The sequence below is a fragment of the Malaya genurostris genome, chromosome 3, assembly GCF_030247185.1.
Source record: "Malaya genurostris strain Urasoe2022 chromosome 3, Malgen_1.1, whole genome shotgun sequence".
Taxonomy (NCBI): domain Eukaryota; kingdom Metazoa; phylum Arthropoda; class Insecta; order Diptera; family Culicidae; genus Malaya; species Malaya genurostris.
The window spans coordinates 42,650,581-42,666,969 of record NC_080572.1 but is presented as its reverse complement, the minus strand read 5'-3'; the positions used below and the strand labels follow the sequence as shown (position 1 = coordinate 42,666,969).

Below are 16,389 nucleotides of genomic sequence, written 5' to 3'. Positions count from 1 at the left end.
GAGTTTCAATGAGCATTTAATTTTCATATCTTCGTAGTTCACAAAAATATGTAAAGACGAAATTTAATATGAATGTTTTTCTAACCACAATTTATTTTCAATTCCATATACTTTTCTAGATTTAGAAGTTGACTTAATATGCAACTTCTAGTCAGATCATACAACTCTCAGGCCGCAGACAGAATAAAGCGATAAATCTGCTCAGCTCTCCCTCTGACAAGGTCCCTTTAATTTTCTGTAAGTACATTACTCGCTTTGGTCAGTACCAAGTTTGGCTCTGCTTTCTCGTGCTCACTCTGGCTGCGGCCTTAGCCTAACAATAAAGCTTCAAATTGTAATATAAATGTTTTATTTTTTGTGTTGATCATCAAACATATGCACACAAATTTTTACTTTAATTTGTGATTTGTCCGTTGATTAATAAACTTCATAACAAAGATAGCTCAGACGAAAACAGTTTAATTTTTCTTCATTACTTCTTGTGAAATCTGTATAAATCTGTATTAAATTTAGGGAATCTGTATAAAATCTGTATTCTGTATTAGATCTGTATGAGGATGTAAAAAACTGTATAAATGGCATCTCTGGTTTGTACCCAATCGGCATTAGAGGCGTGCAAAACAGCTCATTTTGGTGAACAGCTCCGAACCGATCAGCTCACCAAAGTGAATCGATTCGATGTATCAGCTCATCAGCTCCTTTAGTTTGAACTTAAGGTTCATTTTGTGCGCCGTTTTTTTTCATGCACCGGTTTTCTTTCATATGTATGATCGAAATTGAATCATTGATTTCCAATGATGCAATGCGAATTAACTTATCTTTAATTGACTAAATTGAATCTCTTAAAGAGCCGAAGATCCGATCAGCTCGTAGCGTGTTCCCTTCGTCATAATGCAGTGAACTGGGTAGCAAATGAGTGAGCTGATGAGCTGCGGTTCTTTTGAAAAGAGCTGTGAGCTGTCAGCTCACTTCAATGATTCGATTCACTGGAACAGCTCAGGAGCGAATTGCCCATCTCTAATCGGCATAGTAATTATTATTTTTTTTGTTTGTGTTGTTTGACTGACTAAGACCATAGTTGATCCATATCGCCTTAGTAATTTAGCTAAGTTAATTCAAATAACTACAATATTCATTAAATATTCATTAAATATTTTGTTTCAGTGTACGAATTACCCAAAACACCAAAGCAGAACACACTGTCCAATCATTATAATACGTTTTGTACCCAATCGGCATAGTAATTCTTCAATCCGCTACTATAAGAATCACAAATTGCTTTAGAAAACAACAAAAAATTCTGGGAATGCCGTGTGTAATTCCCAATTGTGATTTGGAAAAACAAAGCTTCAGCATACGATTTCCACGGAGCCATTTCTTATACGAACGCTGGCGAGAGGCGATCGAATTGGGTTCAGGTTCAGCTCTTCCGGATGATATTAGCCCGTTCCAAGCAGAGATCTGTCAACAGCATTTTGATGATGTCACTCAGTATAGTGAACCGAAACATTTCAGAAATCAGAGGTAAATTGTTGAACAATTGAAATAGTATTTGAGCATGTTATGTTAGGCAAAGAAAACTTTTAGTTTGGGCCAAGAAGTTACCCTGTCCAGCTGCAAGTTGTGTCTTCGATTTGACTTTGCCGAACGTGTAATGTCCGTTGGTAAGGAACATGTGATTGGAGGTGTCACAATTGAAGATTTACTTAAAACCTTCTTCAACATTCAATTGAACAATAATCTTTCTGAGCACTTGAACGGCATTTGCGAAACTTGTGTTGCTCAGTTGGATATCGTTGTGTCTATTCGCAAGCAGTTTAACCTAGGAGCGAAGCGTTTACAAAAGATGAATATTTTTATGAACGAGGAAAATCGACGAAGACATACAAATTCACTAAAAGTGTCCAAAATGCGGAAAGAGCATGTTTGTGATACTGAAAAGCAAACACGACCAGAATCATCAGAGACAACCGATATATTGTTGGAAGTCGAGGTAGAGGTTATTTCGGAGAAAATGGTTGATCATACTAATGGAACGTTGATGAATACTGACCGCGATGGTGGAAACAATCGCCTTACTCCTCGGAAAGTTAGTAATCCTTCAAGTGAAACGGATGAATCGAGGGAAGTTAAAATACAAAAAGCAAAATCTAAAGGGAATACTGTCGGAAAACGACGCATTGGAGGGCAGCGAAAAAAATCAATCAAACTAGTAGAGGAAACAACCTTGATGAATACTGAGTGTGATAATGAGAACGATTGCCTTGCTTCTGAGAAAGTTAAAAATCATGCTAGTGAGACAAATAGAACATTGACACTCATAGCAAAGGAAGTCAACCTAGAGAATGAAACAAAATCTGAAACTAATACTATTGGAATACTGTCAAGAAAAAAATCAATCCGAAAGGCAAGGAAGACTATATATGTTAAAGAAATGGTAGAACGGAAATGCTTCATATGCGTCAAATTATTTCAAAAGCCTGAAGAATTATTTGAACACCTTTTAACTCATGTCAATCATGATTTGACCTGCAATATATGTAATGAAATCTTTTCCAATCTTACTAAGTACAATCGACATTTGGCAAAACATGATCCAAACGATAGACCTTTCAAATGTGACTACTGTGAGCTTCGGTTCGTTAAAATATCAGGTAAACGACGACATGAACAGTTATGTCATGGCATCGATCACTCAGTTATACTTTATCCGTCAGCTAGTAAGCGAAGAGGAAAATTTACGTGTCAACATTGTGGAAAGCAGTGTTCGTCATTGTACTGTCTCAAAGAGCACGAGGACGCTCACGATGGTATTAAAAGACACGAGTGTAGATCCTGTGGCCACTTGTTCGCCAACAAAAACAACCTTGAACGGCACTATCTAATCCACACTTCAGAAAAACCTTATAAATGCCAAGTTTGTGGTAAGGCATTCCGGCAGTCTCCCGCATACAAAGATCATTTGCGGCTGCACTCAGGTGAAACTCCTTACGTATGTAACAGCTGCGATATTCGATTCACTTCCACCGTTCTGCTGCGGAAGCACGAATCTCGTGTCCACGGAACACTTCCTCCGTCTATAAATAACAGCATGTCTGTGCACCGACTGCACAATCACTGCCGCTTTTGTCTGGACTCATTCAAACGACACTCGCTACTGGTTGAACACATCGAACGGCTGCATCCATGCGAAGAAATCGAGTATTTTCGTTGCACTATCTGCGAGCAGCGATTTGTCGTAGAGCAAGCATTCGATCTTCATCTGCGTAATCACGAGAAAAAATTCCAGTGTGAATCTTGTAACAAAGCTTTCAGCTCCCTAAGTGCGCTGAAATTGCACCAACCAGTTCATAGCGGTGTCCGAAGCTACTCTTGTAAATTTTGTCCAAGGATATTTGCGAACATGGGTAACATGAAACGTCACGAGCTGGTGCATACGGGAATCAAGCGTCACGAATGTGATTTCTGCGAAAAACGCTTTGCGACATCAACTCAGTTGCACACACACCGGAGGACACATACTGGAGAAAAACCATTCGAGTGCCAAAAGTGCGGAAAACGATTTTCTGATAACAGTACATTTCATAAGCACAGCAAAATCGTATGCAAGACCAAGTGAACCTATAGATTATTTGAGTTACAATGTATTAGAATAAGCTCGCTTGGCAAGTTCATTTGGATTTTTAATGACGTATGACTTTCGACAAACAAGAAAACTAATACTATTTTTGATTCATATTTGTACACATGTTTGATCCGAAACGACATCTTTTAACATCAAGACAGTTTATTGCGCTTTTCGAGAAAGCTTCACGGGATCTCGCATTAAAAATTTCATCGTATCTCCGGCCATATGCATAATCAAGAGCATTTCTTCCTTCAAAGCTTCAATCTCGTCCAAATAAACATCGTTCTGGTCCTGGAGTTCAGTCAGCTGCTTTTGTTTTTCGTCAAGATCCCTAGTGAAATGATGGAAACATATACTACATCGCATGGAAAACAAACTAAATAAATTACGTGACAGTTTTCCTTTCAGTCTTTTTTCGTGTTTTTTGTTCGGATGTCAATTCCTTATGCTTAATATCGATGTAGTCACGAATGGAACTGCAATTTTTCAGTAAAGTTTCCAGGATGGTCCTTTTATTGGTGCAATCATTTTCCAGTCGATTACAGTTCAGCTGCAAAGTATCAACCTCAAGTTTGATAGTCCTGCGAAACAAAAGTTTTTGCTTAGTATTCACATGATGCGGCTTGCAATGTTCTTTTACTTTAACGAGCTGTCTAGCGGGCTTTGCAGAATATCTTCTAGAGCCAGTATGCATGGCTGTATCTGGCTGATTAATGTACTGTACTCCGAGTTCGCCAGCTGCAAAGATTTTTCCTGTTTGCCACTTTCTTCAATCTCAGTTTCAAGAGCTTCATTTTTCCTAAAAAACGAAATCGTACAATTATTGTGTGTGTTTAAAAATGTTAATCAAATGAAGTTACTGGATGAGAACAGCCGCATCCTCATCGATCACACGCTTTTCCTTGAGTAACGTGAATTCGGTCTTTAGTTTCCCTATCTTTTCCATGAATTCACTTTCAGCTTTTTTAATAGAGGCGAAATTTTCTTGTATTTGTTTCTTCTTACAACGAAGTTTTTCATTTTCTCGCTCCAGTTGCGGCAGTTGATCTTTCATCTTACTAATGCTTTGCTCAATCTTAAAAAAAAAAACAATTATAAATAAAACGTTATAGTTAGCGAATTTCCGTACATTGTTCACTTTAATTTTGTGATTCTCTAGTTCGCACTGCTGTTGATTCATTTTAGCTGTTAATTCCTGGAATTTGGCTGTACAACTAGTTGCCCTTTCAACTGTGTCATCACGCACCATATTTACGTAGAACAGATAATTCAGTAGAATATTCAGTACATGCATAGTTTTCTTCGGTGCTGTAACATTGTTGTTAATTTAAATTTTTTTTAGATTTCAGTTATTCTTACAAGGTTTGATTAAATCCACATAGAAAAAATTACTCTGTTTCGAGCCTAAACATAGCTGATAGTAGTGGTTAATATAAGCAACCAGAGACGTTCTTTTCAGGAACACAGAATCCTTGGATTCGTTGTACATCTGGAAATAAACCAATTTTGAATGTCGTTAGCCTACTAACGGCCGTTCGCCGGGTCTCAATTACTTACATTCTCAAATTCTGTTACATTATATTTCATCATTTTGAGAAAGCTTATGAAATTCCGAAAAACAAATGATTCTGTTGGATGTTCCAGTTCGGATGCTTTAATTTTGTGCGGAATAATACTGTTCCAGTTCTCCACAAACGTTGTGCTGGCCATATTTGTGTAATTTATTCGATAACAGAACTAATCATACATCAAAAGAAACCGTTAAATTTAAACTATTTTTTCAATTTTTTGTTTTGGTCGCAGTCGTAAGCAGCGTTGCCAGATCATTTTTTCAAAAATCTGTGTTCAGCGCAAAAATCTATCTGTATGTATATCCGTCATATCCGTTTATCACTAGTGATTATTAGCGGCCCTTACACGATCATTAAAAGTGTCATTACTAAAAAGTAATGGCACTTTTAATGATCGTGTAAGGTCTACGATTTCAGTAATGACACGAGTAATGATGGAATTCCAGATTTTCCATCATTACCAACATTATTTCTTCTTCTTATTTTTTTTATGGAAGTGCTGAATATCTTTAGAACTATACGCGAAAAAATGACAAAGTGTAGATTTAAATTGTTAATATTTCATTAACCTTGACGTTTCAATGGCAAATCAAATTTATTTTCAGCTGAACGAAAATAAAAATATTGCTATTGCTATTGCTGGAGTAGTTAAAAATACTCATCATTAATAATGAACGTGTAATGCTAAAAAGTAATGATGTACATTAATGCAGTAATGACGAGCGTTTGAGCAGAAGTGTCATTACTTAGTAATGACACTTTTAATGATCGTGTAAGGGCCGCTATTAAGCTTAATAGCGGCCCTTACACGATCATTAAAAGTGTCATTACTAAAAAGTAATGGCACTTTTAATGATCGTGTAAGGTCTACGATTTCAGTAATGACACGAGTAATGATGGAATTCCAGATTTTCCATCATTACCAACATTATTTCTTCTTCTTATTTTTTTGTGGAAGTGCTGAATATCTTTAGAACTATACGCGAAAAAATGACAAAGTGTAGATTTAAATTGTTAATATTTCATTAACCTTGACGTTTCAATGGCAAATAAAATTTATTTTCAGCTGAACGAAAATAAAAATATTGCTATTGCTATTGCTGGAGTAGTTAAAAATACTCATCATTAATAATGAACGTGTAATGCTAAAAAGTAATGATGTACATTAATGCAGTAATGACGAGCGTTTGAGCAGAAGTGTCATTACTTAGTAATGACACTTTTAATGATCGTGTAAGGGCCGCTAATATCAGCGCTAATGTGAACATACACGGAACCGCAAATCAACCTAATTTTAAGTACATTCCACCCAATTTGAGGGTTTCGTCGACGACACGACCTGCCACTCGTCTATCAAAACTGTATCGTAAATTTAACTACCCCTCAGTAACTGGAAATGTCAAATCTAGAGTGCCTATAACCAGAGTGACGACATCTCATCCGTAATTTTGGCAACAATTCAAAACATTCCATTAGCTTTACATTGAATTGACAGGTCGTTTGCTCGTTTGGAACTGGGAGCTGTCATTCCAAACGAACAGCTGTCGCCACTCTGATTATAGTCACTCTAGTCAAATCGAAAACGCTAGTGAATTTTTTTAAACTGGTAGCACAAGTTGATATATTTATTGATTTTGAATAACAGTTACCATAACCTTGGTTACTGCATATCGAAGGCAAGATGAATGTAAACAAAATAAATTTCAGATCGGTTATTATATTACGGAACATTTTAATGGATTTACCTGACTCGAGCGGAATGTAAAAAATGAGGAGTATGATTTATGTCTTTTATAAAGCCAAGTTCAAAATTCAGGTCTTGACTTGAAACCGTTGTGTGAGAAGGAGGACATGGAAATGACCGACAACGAGCTGAGCGAGGCTAGAGCTCTGCGGTACCTGTATAACGTACGGTAAAATGATTTCTTTGTGGAATTCCACTAGTAATCCTCGAATAGTGGCCAACAAGGTGAAATACTGTTTCCACTTCTGCGCAATCAACCGACACAAAACAATTTTGACACCGGTATATTACACCGAATCCTACTGCCCAGAAAAGCTAGCAGTTGAAGTGTACGGATGAATCGCTGGAAGCAGATCATTGTCCTCGTTCGTTGGTTTCATCCATAGTTTCGATTAAATTCCGAAAATCGAGTTCATTTAAATGCATTTCTGCTTAATTTGGACAAAGTTTAACCGACGACTTTAACACTAATAGAACTATCCCACCGCTTTCAAAACATGTTTATTTGTTTTGGGGTTCCTTGGTAACTAGTCCATAGCAACTTAAACAGTGTTGCTCGAGAAGATTATTTTTATCATTTACAAGGGGTCGCTAGATTTGTGGTAACTGACGGTGAATCGTTAGCGAACAGTTTTATTGCTGATTTTTCTTCGGAGTGTCTGGTCGTGTCGTCGGTTTCGTTCAATAAACTAATTTTAGGTAAAGTGGCTCTAGGTAGTTTTCGTAAGACACGTGCAAAAAAATACTTGAAGATGAGTTATATTTACTCTACAGTTGAGTCGTATTGACTCAATTTCAAGTTAATACGGTTTACTTAGTTTTAGCTTATTGAACGAAACTCTCGCTGTTGGGTGGTTTTGCCACAGACTAACAGACATGACAGTATGTGTAAATTCTTATAAAAATAATTTTTCGTGATGCACTAGTTCCACCTATATTGTACTGCGCGAACTATTTACTATCTGTACACCCCTTGTGATATGTACAAGTTTTTTTACTAGTTGGTTTCCCCTCGTTTGTCAACACCGATCAGCTGCTTGCAGGGATGCCTGATTTCATCAAAATATTTGAAAATGAATCGTCACAATAAATTTTTGGATTACGTTGATAATATATTTAACTTTTTCGCTATGTTGGAAGGTAACCATTTATTTGACTCAACGTTGTTCATCTAGACTATTTTTTATTGTGTTGGAAGTTTCACCCGAAATTAAGTGGCGGCAGACCAGAAGCAAGTAAATATTGGTTCGATTTTGTATTGCGTTGGAGGATGAGAAGTAGGCACAATTATGTATATAGTTTTGGCAATATGTATTAAATCTGTACCCTGCATGAAATTCGCATGGAGGTATACAACTCAATACATTACAGGTAATTCTGTATGAATGGCAACTCTGTTGGTAAATGAAAAAAAAAACACAGTCTAGATGACAGACAGGATGTTTTTGATAGGGTAACGTGGCGCCATCATGACATATGTGAGTACTGTCCCAAATAAAGGAATATTCAAAATGACCGTTAAAATGATTGAAGAATCTAATTTGAGTGTCCTGTCTGTTAGTCTGTGGTTTTGCTCTTTGTATTTTGACAACAATTGAAGGAGCGAATGAAAGGAAGTACTCAAAATTACGTAAAAAGAAGTCAAATAATAGGTAGTTTTTATTTTCCGTGTACTATTAACCCAACGCCAACCAAAACCTAAAAGACCAAAACAAGCCAAGATGCATAAATAGTTAACATAACAACAGTAAATCTTGAAAATCATGCCGTGTGTAGTTCCCTATTGTGATGAGGAAGGGCAAAGTTTCAGTTTACGATTTCCTCGAAGTCATTTCTTGTATGAACGCTGGATGAAAGCGATCGAATTGGGTTCAGGCTCAGTCCTTTCGGATGATATTGATCCATTGGAAGCGCAAATCTGCCAACAACATTTCGATGAGGTCGATCAGTATAGTGAACCAAGAAACTTCAGGAATCCGAGGTAATGCATTTGGTATTTCAAATTACGTTTGGTACAAATTATATTTTGTTTCAGCTTAGGTAAAAATGTGCACCTGTCCAGCTGCAAGTTGTGTTTACGTTTTGACTTTGCCGAGCGTGTAGTGCCCATTTGCAAAGAGCATATGCTCGGTGATGTTTCGATTGAAGATCTGCTTAAAAGTTTTTTAAAAATTCATTTCGACAACTATTCTGGGTACCTAAATGGCATTTGCGAGGCGTGTGTTGCTCGGTTGGATATTATTGCGACCCTTCGTATGCAGTTTATTCAAAATTCGAGGTGCTTGCAAAAGATGGTGGTTTCCATTAAAGAGGAAAATCGACTGCGGTATCGAAAACCACAAGAATCGATGATGCTCAAAGGAAACATTTCAGTAACGGAAGGAGAAACACGACCAGAATCGCCAGAGCGAAAAACTCTACAAAATTTAGTAATTGAGGTAGAAGGAACATGGATGAAAACGGAAAAAATGATTAATGAAACAACAACTTTGATGAATACTGAGTGTATAAGCGCTCGTGTTTCGGAGAAAATTAGTAATTCTACTAATGAGAAAGATAAATCACAAATAATAAAACAGAGGAAAATCAAAGTTCAAAACGAAACGGAGTGCGAAAAAAGTGCAAACGAAAAACGCCCAGTTGGAAGACCACGAATAAAATCAAGCAAGCAATTAAAGGAGAAAGTACATCTCAAAGGAATGACAGAACGTAAGTGCTACATGTGCGTCCAATTATTTCAAACATCGGAAGAACTATTTGCACACATGGTAACCCATGTTGATCATGATTTAACCTGCGATGTGTGTAGTGAGATCTTCCCGAACCTTACTAAGTACAACCGACATCTGGCAAAACATGATCCCATTGAACGACCTATAAAATGTGATCACTGTGAGCTTAGATTCACTGATGGGCTAGGTAAACGACGACATGAAAAACAACGCCATGATGTCGATCACTCGGTTACTGTATTTAGCTCAGCTAACAAGCGAAAAGGGAAATTCACTTGTCAACATTGTGGAAAGCAGTGCTTATCGTTGTCATTTCTCAAGGAACATGAAGACGCTCATGCTGGCATTAAAAGACATGAGTGCAAATCATGTGGTCGTTTGTTTGCCAACAAAAACAATCTCGAACGTCACCATCTCATCCACACCTCAGAAAAACCTTATAAATGTCACATTTGCGGCAAGGCTTTCCGACAGTCTCCCATGTATAAGGACCATTTGCGGTTGCACTCCGGTGAAACGCCTTACGCGTGTAACGTTTGCAACTTGCGATTTACTTCCACCACCCTGCTGCGAAAGCACAAAATTCGATTACACGGAGCAATTGTTGCCTCTTCTAGTAACAGCTTATCTGTTATTCGACCTCACAATTATTGCCGGTTCTGCATGAACTCTTTCAAACGACACTCGCTGCTTATTGAACACATCGAACGGCACCATCCATATGAAGAAATCGAGTACTTCCGTTGTTCCACATGCGAACAGCAGTTTGTAGTAAAGCAAGCATTCGATCTTCATCTGCGTAATCATGAAAAAAATTTCCAGTGTGAATTCTGTGACAAAGCCTTCAGTACGCTGCAGGCTCTAAAATTTCACCAACCCATTCATGACGGCACCCGAGGTTATTCTTGCAAAACCTGCTTGAAATCTTTTACACACATAGCCAATCTGAAGCGCCACGAGCTGTTGCATTTGGGAATCAAACGCCACGAATGCGATTTCTGTGGAAAACGCTTTGCGCAATCCAATCAGTTGCATACGCACCGGAGAACACATACTGGAGAAAAACCATATGAGTGTCAGAAATGCGGGAAGCGTTTTGCAGACAACAGTACGCTTTGTAAACACAGAAAAAGCGTGTGCAAAGCTGTGTGAATTTTTATAAACTGTTGTGGTTACAATCTATTGTGGTAAGTCCGTTCAAATGTCTTTTTTTAACTAGTTTTTTGTTCATTCATGACTTTGTTATTCGGTTTTCAGCTCATATATTATTGATTTAAACGATATGTGAACGAAAGTAAGAAATCACAGACAGACCCGATTAGGTGACGCCGGTATGTATTCAGAACTGGGCCTTCCTGTCTTGATTATAGGGTATGACATTTCTATGTGTGAAAAATTCTAGAATATTCTTTTTCTGAACCATAAATTACTATTAATAAACAATCCTCAAACGTAAAAATAATCCTTGTTTTAAATTCAAAAAATCACAATTATTTTAGCAATCTATGCGACCGTAAAACCATTCATTGTCTAAATTCGCGAAACTACTCAGCCGTCTCTGAAAAAAATTAGGTTTCGTTTTTGACCACTATTGCCGGTACTTCCTGAACCGGGAACTGAGAACCGGTATAGCTGAAATCGGTTTAGGGTTGTCACCTGTACGGGCCTCGCCAAGGAGTGGCTGTTGGCCTGCCGGACTTACTTAAAAATCTGCCGGGCCGCAATACAACCGACGACTTTCAAAATGAGATCTCACCATTCGAGAGCCATAAACTTAATGATAAGTACTCATTGACTGAAACATTGTTGTAAAACAAAGAACCACACACTTAAGGGGCGGGTAGGGTCTAACACTTTTGAAAAATCATTTATTATTTTCTTATAGTAAAACATTTGAAGAATTTTCTGTGAAATTTTCAAGCCTATTGGAACGAAACTCTGGAAGTTATGGGCCTTTATCTATGGCTATCTCATTCTACGAAGAATCAAGAGCTTGGCGAACAGTTCCGAGATTTCTACTTCGATTGACTTCAAAACTTGACAAAACATTCTTGAAATGTTTCGTTATAATAAATTATAAAAGAAAAAATATATTTTTTTGAAAATGTTAAACCCTACGGGCTTCCTGGAGTAATTAGCGGCACTTACACGAGCATTTATTTTGTCATTTTTAATGATGACTAAGTAATGATGTATTTCAAATTTGATAAGTGGCCCTTACACGAGCATTATTTTTGTCATTTTTAATGATGACTAAGTAATGATGTATTTCAAATTTGATAAGTGGCCCTTACACGAGCATCATTTTTGTCATTTTTAATGATGACTAATGGCGTTTTCGTTTTTGATTTGCACTACACCGGTGCAGTGCTACACTGAGGCATGAATAAACGAACAAAAATGACGAAAACATAAACAGTAACCATTGACTACAATGAACGATTCCATTGCACAGAGCTACACCAAACTTTTGATGAGTGCTACACCAGTGGTATCGGGGCAGAAAAAGTGTAGCACTGGTGTAGTGCAATTGGCAAAAACGGACGGTTTCAGTGCAGCTTTCGCTACACCGGTGTAGTGCAATTTAAAAACGAAAACGACATAAGTCGACGACACGACCTGCCACTCGTCTATCAAAACTGTATCGTAAATTTAACTACCCCTCAGTAACTGGAAATGTCAAATCGAAAACGCTAGTGAATTTTTTTAAACTGGCAGCACAAGTTGATATATTTATTGATTTTGAATAACAGTTACCATAACCTTGGTTACTGCATATCGAAGGCAAGATGAATGTAAACAAAATAAATTTCAGATCGGTTATTATATTACGGAACATTTTAATGGATTTACCTGACTCGAGCGGAATGTAAAAAATGAGGAGTATGATTTATGTCTTTTATAAAGCCAAGTTCAAAATTCAGGTCTTGACTTGAAACCGTTGTGTGAGAAGGAGGACATGGAAATGACCGACAACGAGCTGAGCGAGGCTAGTGCTCTGCGGTACCTGTATAACGTACGGTAAAATGATTTCTTTGTGGAATTCCACTAGTAATCCTCGAATAGTGGCCAACAAGGTGAAATACTGTTTCCACTTCTGCGCAATCAACCGACACAAAACAATTTTGACACCGGTATATTACACCGAATCCTACTGCCCAGAAAAGCTAGCAGTTGAAGTGTACGGATGAATCGCTGGAAGCAGATCATTGTCCTCGTTCGTTGGTTTCATCCATAGTTTCGATTAAATTCCGAAAATCGAGTTCATTTAAATGCATTTCTGCTTAATTTGGACAAAGTTTAACCGACGACTTTAACACTAATAGAACTATCCCACCGCTTTCAAAACATGTTTATTTGTTTTGGGGTTCCTTGGTAACTAGTCCATAGCAACTTAAACAGTGTTGCTCGAGAAGATTATTTTTATCATTTACAAGGGGTCGCTAGATTTGTGGTAACTGACGGTGAATCGTTAGCGAACAGTTTTATTGCTGATTTTCTTCGGAGTGTCTGGTCGTGTCGTCGACTAAGTAATGATGTATTTCAAATTTGATAGAAATCTCGTCATTACTACACCATTACACGTTCATTAAAATGATATTATTTTTTAGTAATAACATTTTTAATGACTCGTGTAAGGGCCGCTATTAATTGTTTCCTTCCATTTTATAGGCAAGAACCTTTAAACGCGTTTTTCTCGAAAGCAGGTTTTGAAAGTCCGTGTCCATCGTCATTCAAAAACTACTGCACCAATTTTTTTCAAATTTTGCACACACTTTCTATATATAAAAAATCAGACCCCAACGTTTTCCTTTTCGTTGTTTGTTACTTTGGGGAGGTTTAACAGCTACAAAATGGCGGATTTTTTCCTGAAAAATCGTAGTTTTCACTTTGAACAACAACCAAAAATTTAAAAAATAAAAAAAATCAAACAGAAACGTTGGGGTCTAGAAAAACTTCTACTCTAACTATGCTGCATTCATTTGTTCACTTCTGGTTAGTTCTTTGATTTGAAGACAAATTCTCATCCTGGCTATCGAAAAACTGTTTTGTTTCGACAGATTTTACCGTTGAAATAAATCAGCCATTTATTACATGTTAACAAAAGTTGAGTTATTGGCAACGTATTTGTTGATTCAATCGAGTTTTACATTTATAACAAGAAAAAAATGGTTCATTTTATCTATGATCTTATTTGTGTAATGGCAACTAAGTTTATTGTTTGAATTAACCGTATCAGTTTTGTTTATTATAAGTCAGACAATTTTGCTCCCATGGATGATCAAAAAAGTTTGCACGTGTTATAGAAGGAAAAATTCCAGTGTTTCTTTCGTTTCCTTGGGGTATTTTAACAGTTGAAGTGTATGTATGGATAATTCAAAATATTACTAAACTTGCATTACATTACATAACACGTTTTTTACAGAATATATTTGATGCAGGAATTCTATCTTGACCAGATTAATGGAGCACCGAATCATTGATTGTTACATGTGAAAAATTTGATCGTCCTACGACAAAAGGGTTGAAAGCAATTAACAATTTGAAAATTTATAAAAATCGAAATAATAACAATTTGAAAATTTATAAAAATCTAATAATAATTAGTTTAAAAAATTACCTTGAAAATTAGTTTGAAAGAAATCTCTATTTAAGAATAATGACAAACAAAAATGTATGATTTTAACAAACAAAAGCGTTTGTTAAAATACTAATTGTTTTAGGTTTGAATCTTATCGTTCATTTCAACTGCCAAGTCTATAAATTCAAAGAACTAATAATATTATCTTTATCTAAAGCTAGTTCATTTTAAACTTATTTTGATAGTTAAATTTACCATGAAATTGTTTGTCAAGAAATTGACAGGAATGCGCAAGTAAAATATTTGTTATTTTTAACAAAACATTTCTTAAATCGAACTAATGCACTGAGCAACATCAAATATTTTATTTTGTAGCTTCAAACAACAATTTTTGCAATTTCAAACCAGATTTTCTTTTGTCACTATTTCAACAAAATAAATCGTTGCGTGAAATCAAAATTTAGTTATTTTTACAATATTTTTCTCTGCGTGTACTCTGACTCATTGCACGATGTAAAATACACTGGTAGCGTGATAGAACATTTTTCGCTGTGTTCGTAATTTTCTCACAAAATTAAGAGCAAGCTAGAAGTTCTATAATAGAGCAGAAACTGGAACAAATGTATTCCCAACAAGCCGTTCTAGTTTTATTTATTCGACCAGCTCTTCTGTCAAATTTAAAATTGGTTTGCGATGCCGTTCTATTTTTTGTATATTTGATACACTAGTTAAACCAAATACAAATAATAATACCCCTAAGTCCCATACAAACGAACCGCCAATGTTTGGTTCACAGCCTGAACAAGTAAGCCTAGCAAATTACTCCCTTTCGTTGCGATAGTTTGAAAATGTGGAAGGAGATCGTTTCTGGCAACGCTTCATGCTAGTTGCTACGGCGCAAAACAAGTTTGTTTGTTTATGTTTTCCGTTGTTGTATTGCAACAAATTCAAAGGTACACTCCAGCTAATCGATGGATGAAGAATTGCGATATATTTTGGCAGTGATGGGACTTTTTTTCATAAACGGGCCTTGGTGTGGAACATGGGTACGATTCGTATACGTACCACGGAAATAGCGATTAGCGCTCTACACGATAAACTAAAAGTTAAAAGAGAAACAAATGCAAGCTGTGTATGCGTTTTCCCAATATTCACTCATCTATGCGTGACCCAGACAAATTGATTATAGCCCGAACGGTGGCAGACACAACAGTTTTTCTCTCAGGATGGATAAATTTATTAATTGAATTATTTTCTATTAGTATTATGACGCAAAGGTTCCCCGCATTTAACAGATGTTGGAAAAATTCCTACCCCTCTGACAGGAGTGATTTGCAATGAGAAGAACGGATGGCTACCATAACGATTCGGTGAACAGTGCCGAGACAGTCTAACATATAATACTGAGCAATTTCCGAAAAGCCAAGGGGCAAATTTCTGAAAAGCCAAGGAGGACAAAAAACAAAATCCAATATGGAACAACCATATCTCATACACAACAACATAGTTCAAGTTTATTTTTCACTACAATAAACAGTAACTATGGTGAACTTGTTCTTACCCTTCAGTGTTGCTAGTTTTATAGAAAACTCGTTAAAGTACATTGTCACTCTGACAGCGTATCATGACAGTGTACCGCACGATGCAAAATGTGTCCTTGAAAATTTGTCGAAGTATTCCGTATCATAATTTGTATTTGGTTAAACTCTGCTGTGGCTGCTAGTTTTTCTTGTTATAAAATTCAGATTTAAATTTTGTAACTGACTTAAATTATGCATCTAGAACTAGAATATGCCCTAAGTATGGCGCGCCGGGATTCAAGCATGTAAACATAAACAAACGAACAGTTCAGATCGGGATTTCACTTCTAAGTTACTCCGGTTGTCGCGCAGCCTGGCGAATCTTTGGCACTAATTGAAAATCTAGACATTTTTTCTTCAAGGGCTTGCAAGGTAACGTCGAAATATAGAAAATTGTACACACATCCGATTCTGTTCACTCCGTTGGAAGAAGGATTTGGCGAACGCACTGTAGAATCACTCTACAGTTATCATTGATATTGGAATGATTGTGCTGTGGTTTGCATTTCAAACGCTGGTGATGCTTTTTTTCTGACAATTTATTGTCATCGG

The 16,389-nt window shown here is 36.7% G+C and overlaps 3 protein-coding genes across 4 annotated transcripts; 2 read left to right on the top strand and 1 right to left on the bottom strand.

Annotated features, from left to right (window-relative positions):
• The first annotated feature begins 1,033 nt into the window (after positions 1-1,033).
• LOC131435602 (zinc finger protein ZFP2-like) lies at positions 1,034-4,035 on the top strand. The gene is made up of 3 exons (XM_058603665.1): positions 1,034-1,109; positions 1,165-1,524; positions 1,588-4,035. Exons 2-3 carry the CDS (start codon positions 1,307-1,309, stop codon positions 3,617-3,619), a joined length of 2,250 nt encoding a protein of 749 aa, XP_058459648.1. The 5' UTR covers positions 1,034-1,109; positions 1,165-1,306; the 3' UTR covers positions 3,620-4,035.
• Positions 3,671-5,444, bottom strand: LOC131435605 (golgin subfamily A member 4-like). Its single transcript, XM_058603668.1, has 7 exons — positions 5,186-5,444; positions 4,988-5,117; positions 4,758-4,936; positions 4,489-4,703; positions 4,269-4,427; positions 4,018-4,209; positions 3,671-3,959 (listed from the first exon to the last, which is right to left on the bottom strand). The coding sequence occupies exons 1-7, from the start codon at positions 5,336-5,338 to the stop codon at positions 3,788-3,790; spliced, it is 1,200 nt and encodes a 399-aa protein (XP_058459651.1). The 5' UTR covers positions 5,339-5,444; the 3' UTR covers positions 3,671-3,787.
• Positions 5,445-8,602: 3,158 nt separating this feature from the next.
• Positions 8,603-11,121, top strand: LOC131435603 (zinc finger protein ZFP2-like). Of its 2 annotated transcripts, none has more exons than XM_058603666.1 (3): positions 8,603-8,924; positions 8,979-10,862; positions 10,933-11,121. In XM_058603666.1, exons 1-2 carry the CDS (start codon positions 8,707-8,709, stop codon positions 10,825-10,827), a joined length of 2,067 nt encoding a protein of 688 aa, XP_058459649.1. In that variant the 5' UTR covers positions 8,603-8,706; the 3' UTR covers positions 10,828-10,862; positions 10,933-11,121. The 2 variants fall into 2 exon arrangements, with proteins under 2 accessions (XP_058459649.1, XP_058459650.1); XM_058603667.1 differs by having other exon boundaries at positions 8,687-8,924; positions 8,984-10,862.
• The last annotated feature ends 5,268 nt before the right edge of the window (positions 11,122-16,389 follow it).

Coding starts and splice junctions, on each gene's coding strand:
- LOC131435605 (XM_058603668.1), bottom strand. CDS start 5,338: ATGGCCAGCACAACGTTTGTGGAGAACTGGAACAGTATTATTCCGCAC. Junction 4,937..4,987: donor TGTGGATTTAATCAAACCTT/GTAAGAATAACT, acceptor ACAATGTTACAG/CACCGAAGAAAACTATGCAT. Junction 4,428..4,488: donor GATGCGGCTGTTCTCATCCA/GTAACTTCATTT, acceptor TTCGTTTTTTAG/GAAAAATGAAGCTCTTGAAA.
- LOC131435602 (XM_058603665.1), top strand. CDS start 1,307: ATGCCGTGTGTAATTCCCAATTGTGATTTGGAAAAACAAAGCTTCAGC. Junction 1,525..1,587: donor AAACATTTCAGAAATCAGAG/GTAAATTGTTGA, acceptor GAAAACTTTTAG/TTTGGGCCAAGAAGTTACCC.
- LOC131435603 (XM_058603666.1), top strand. CDS start 8,707: ATGCCGTGTGTAGTTCCCTATTGTGATGAGGAAGGGCAAAGTTTCAGT. Junction 8,925..8,978: donor AGAAACTTCAGGAATCCGAG/GTAATGCATTTG, acceptor ATTTTGTTTCAG/CTTAGGTAAAAATGTGCACC.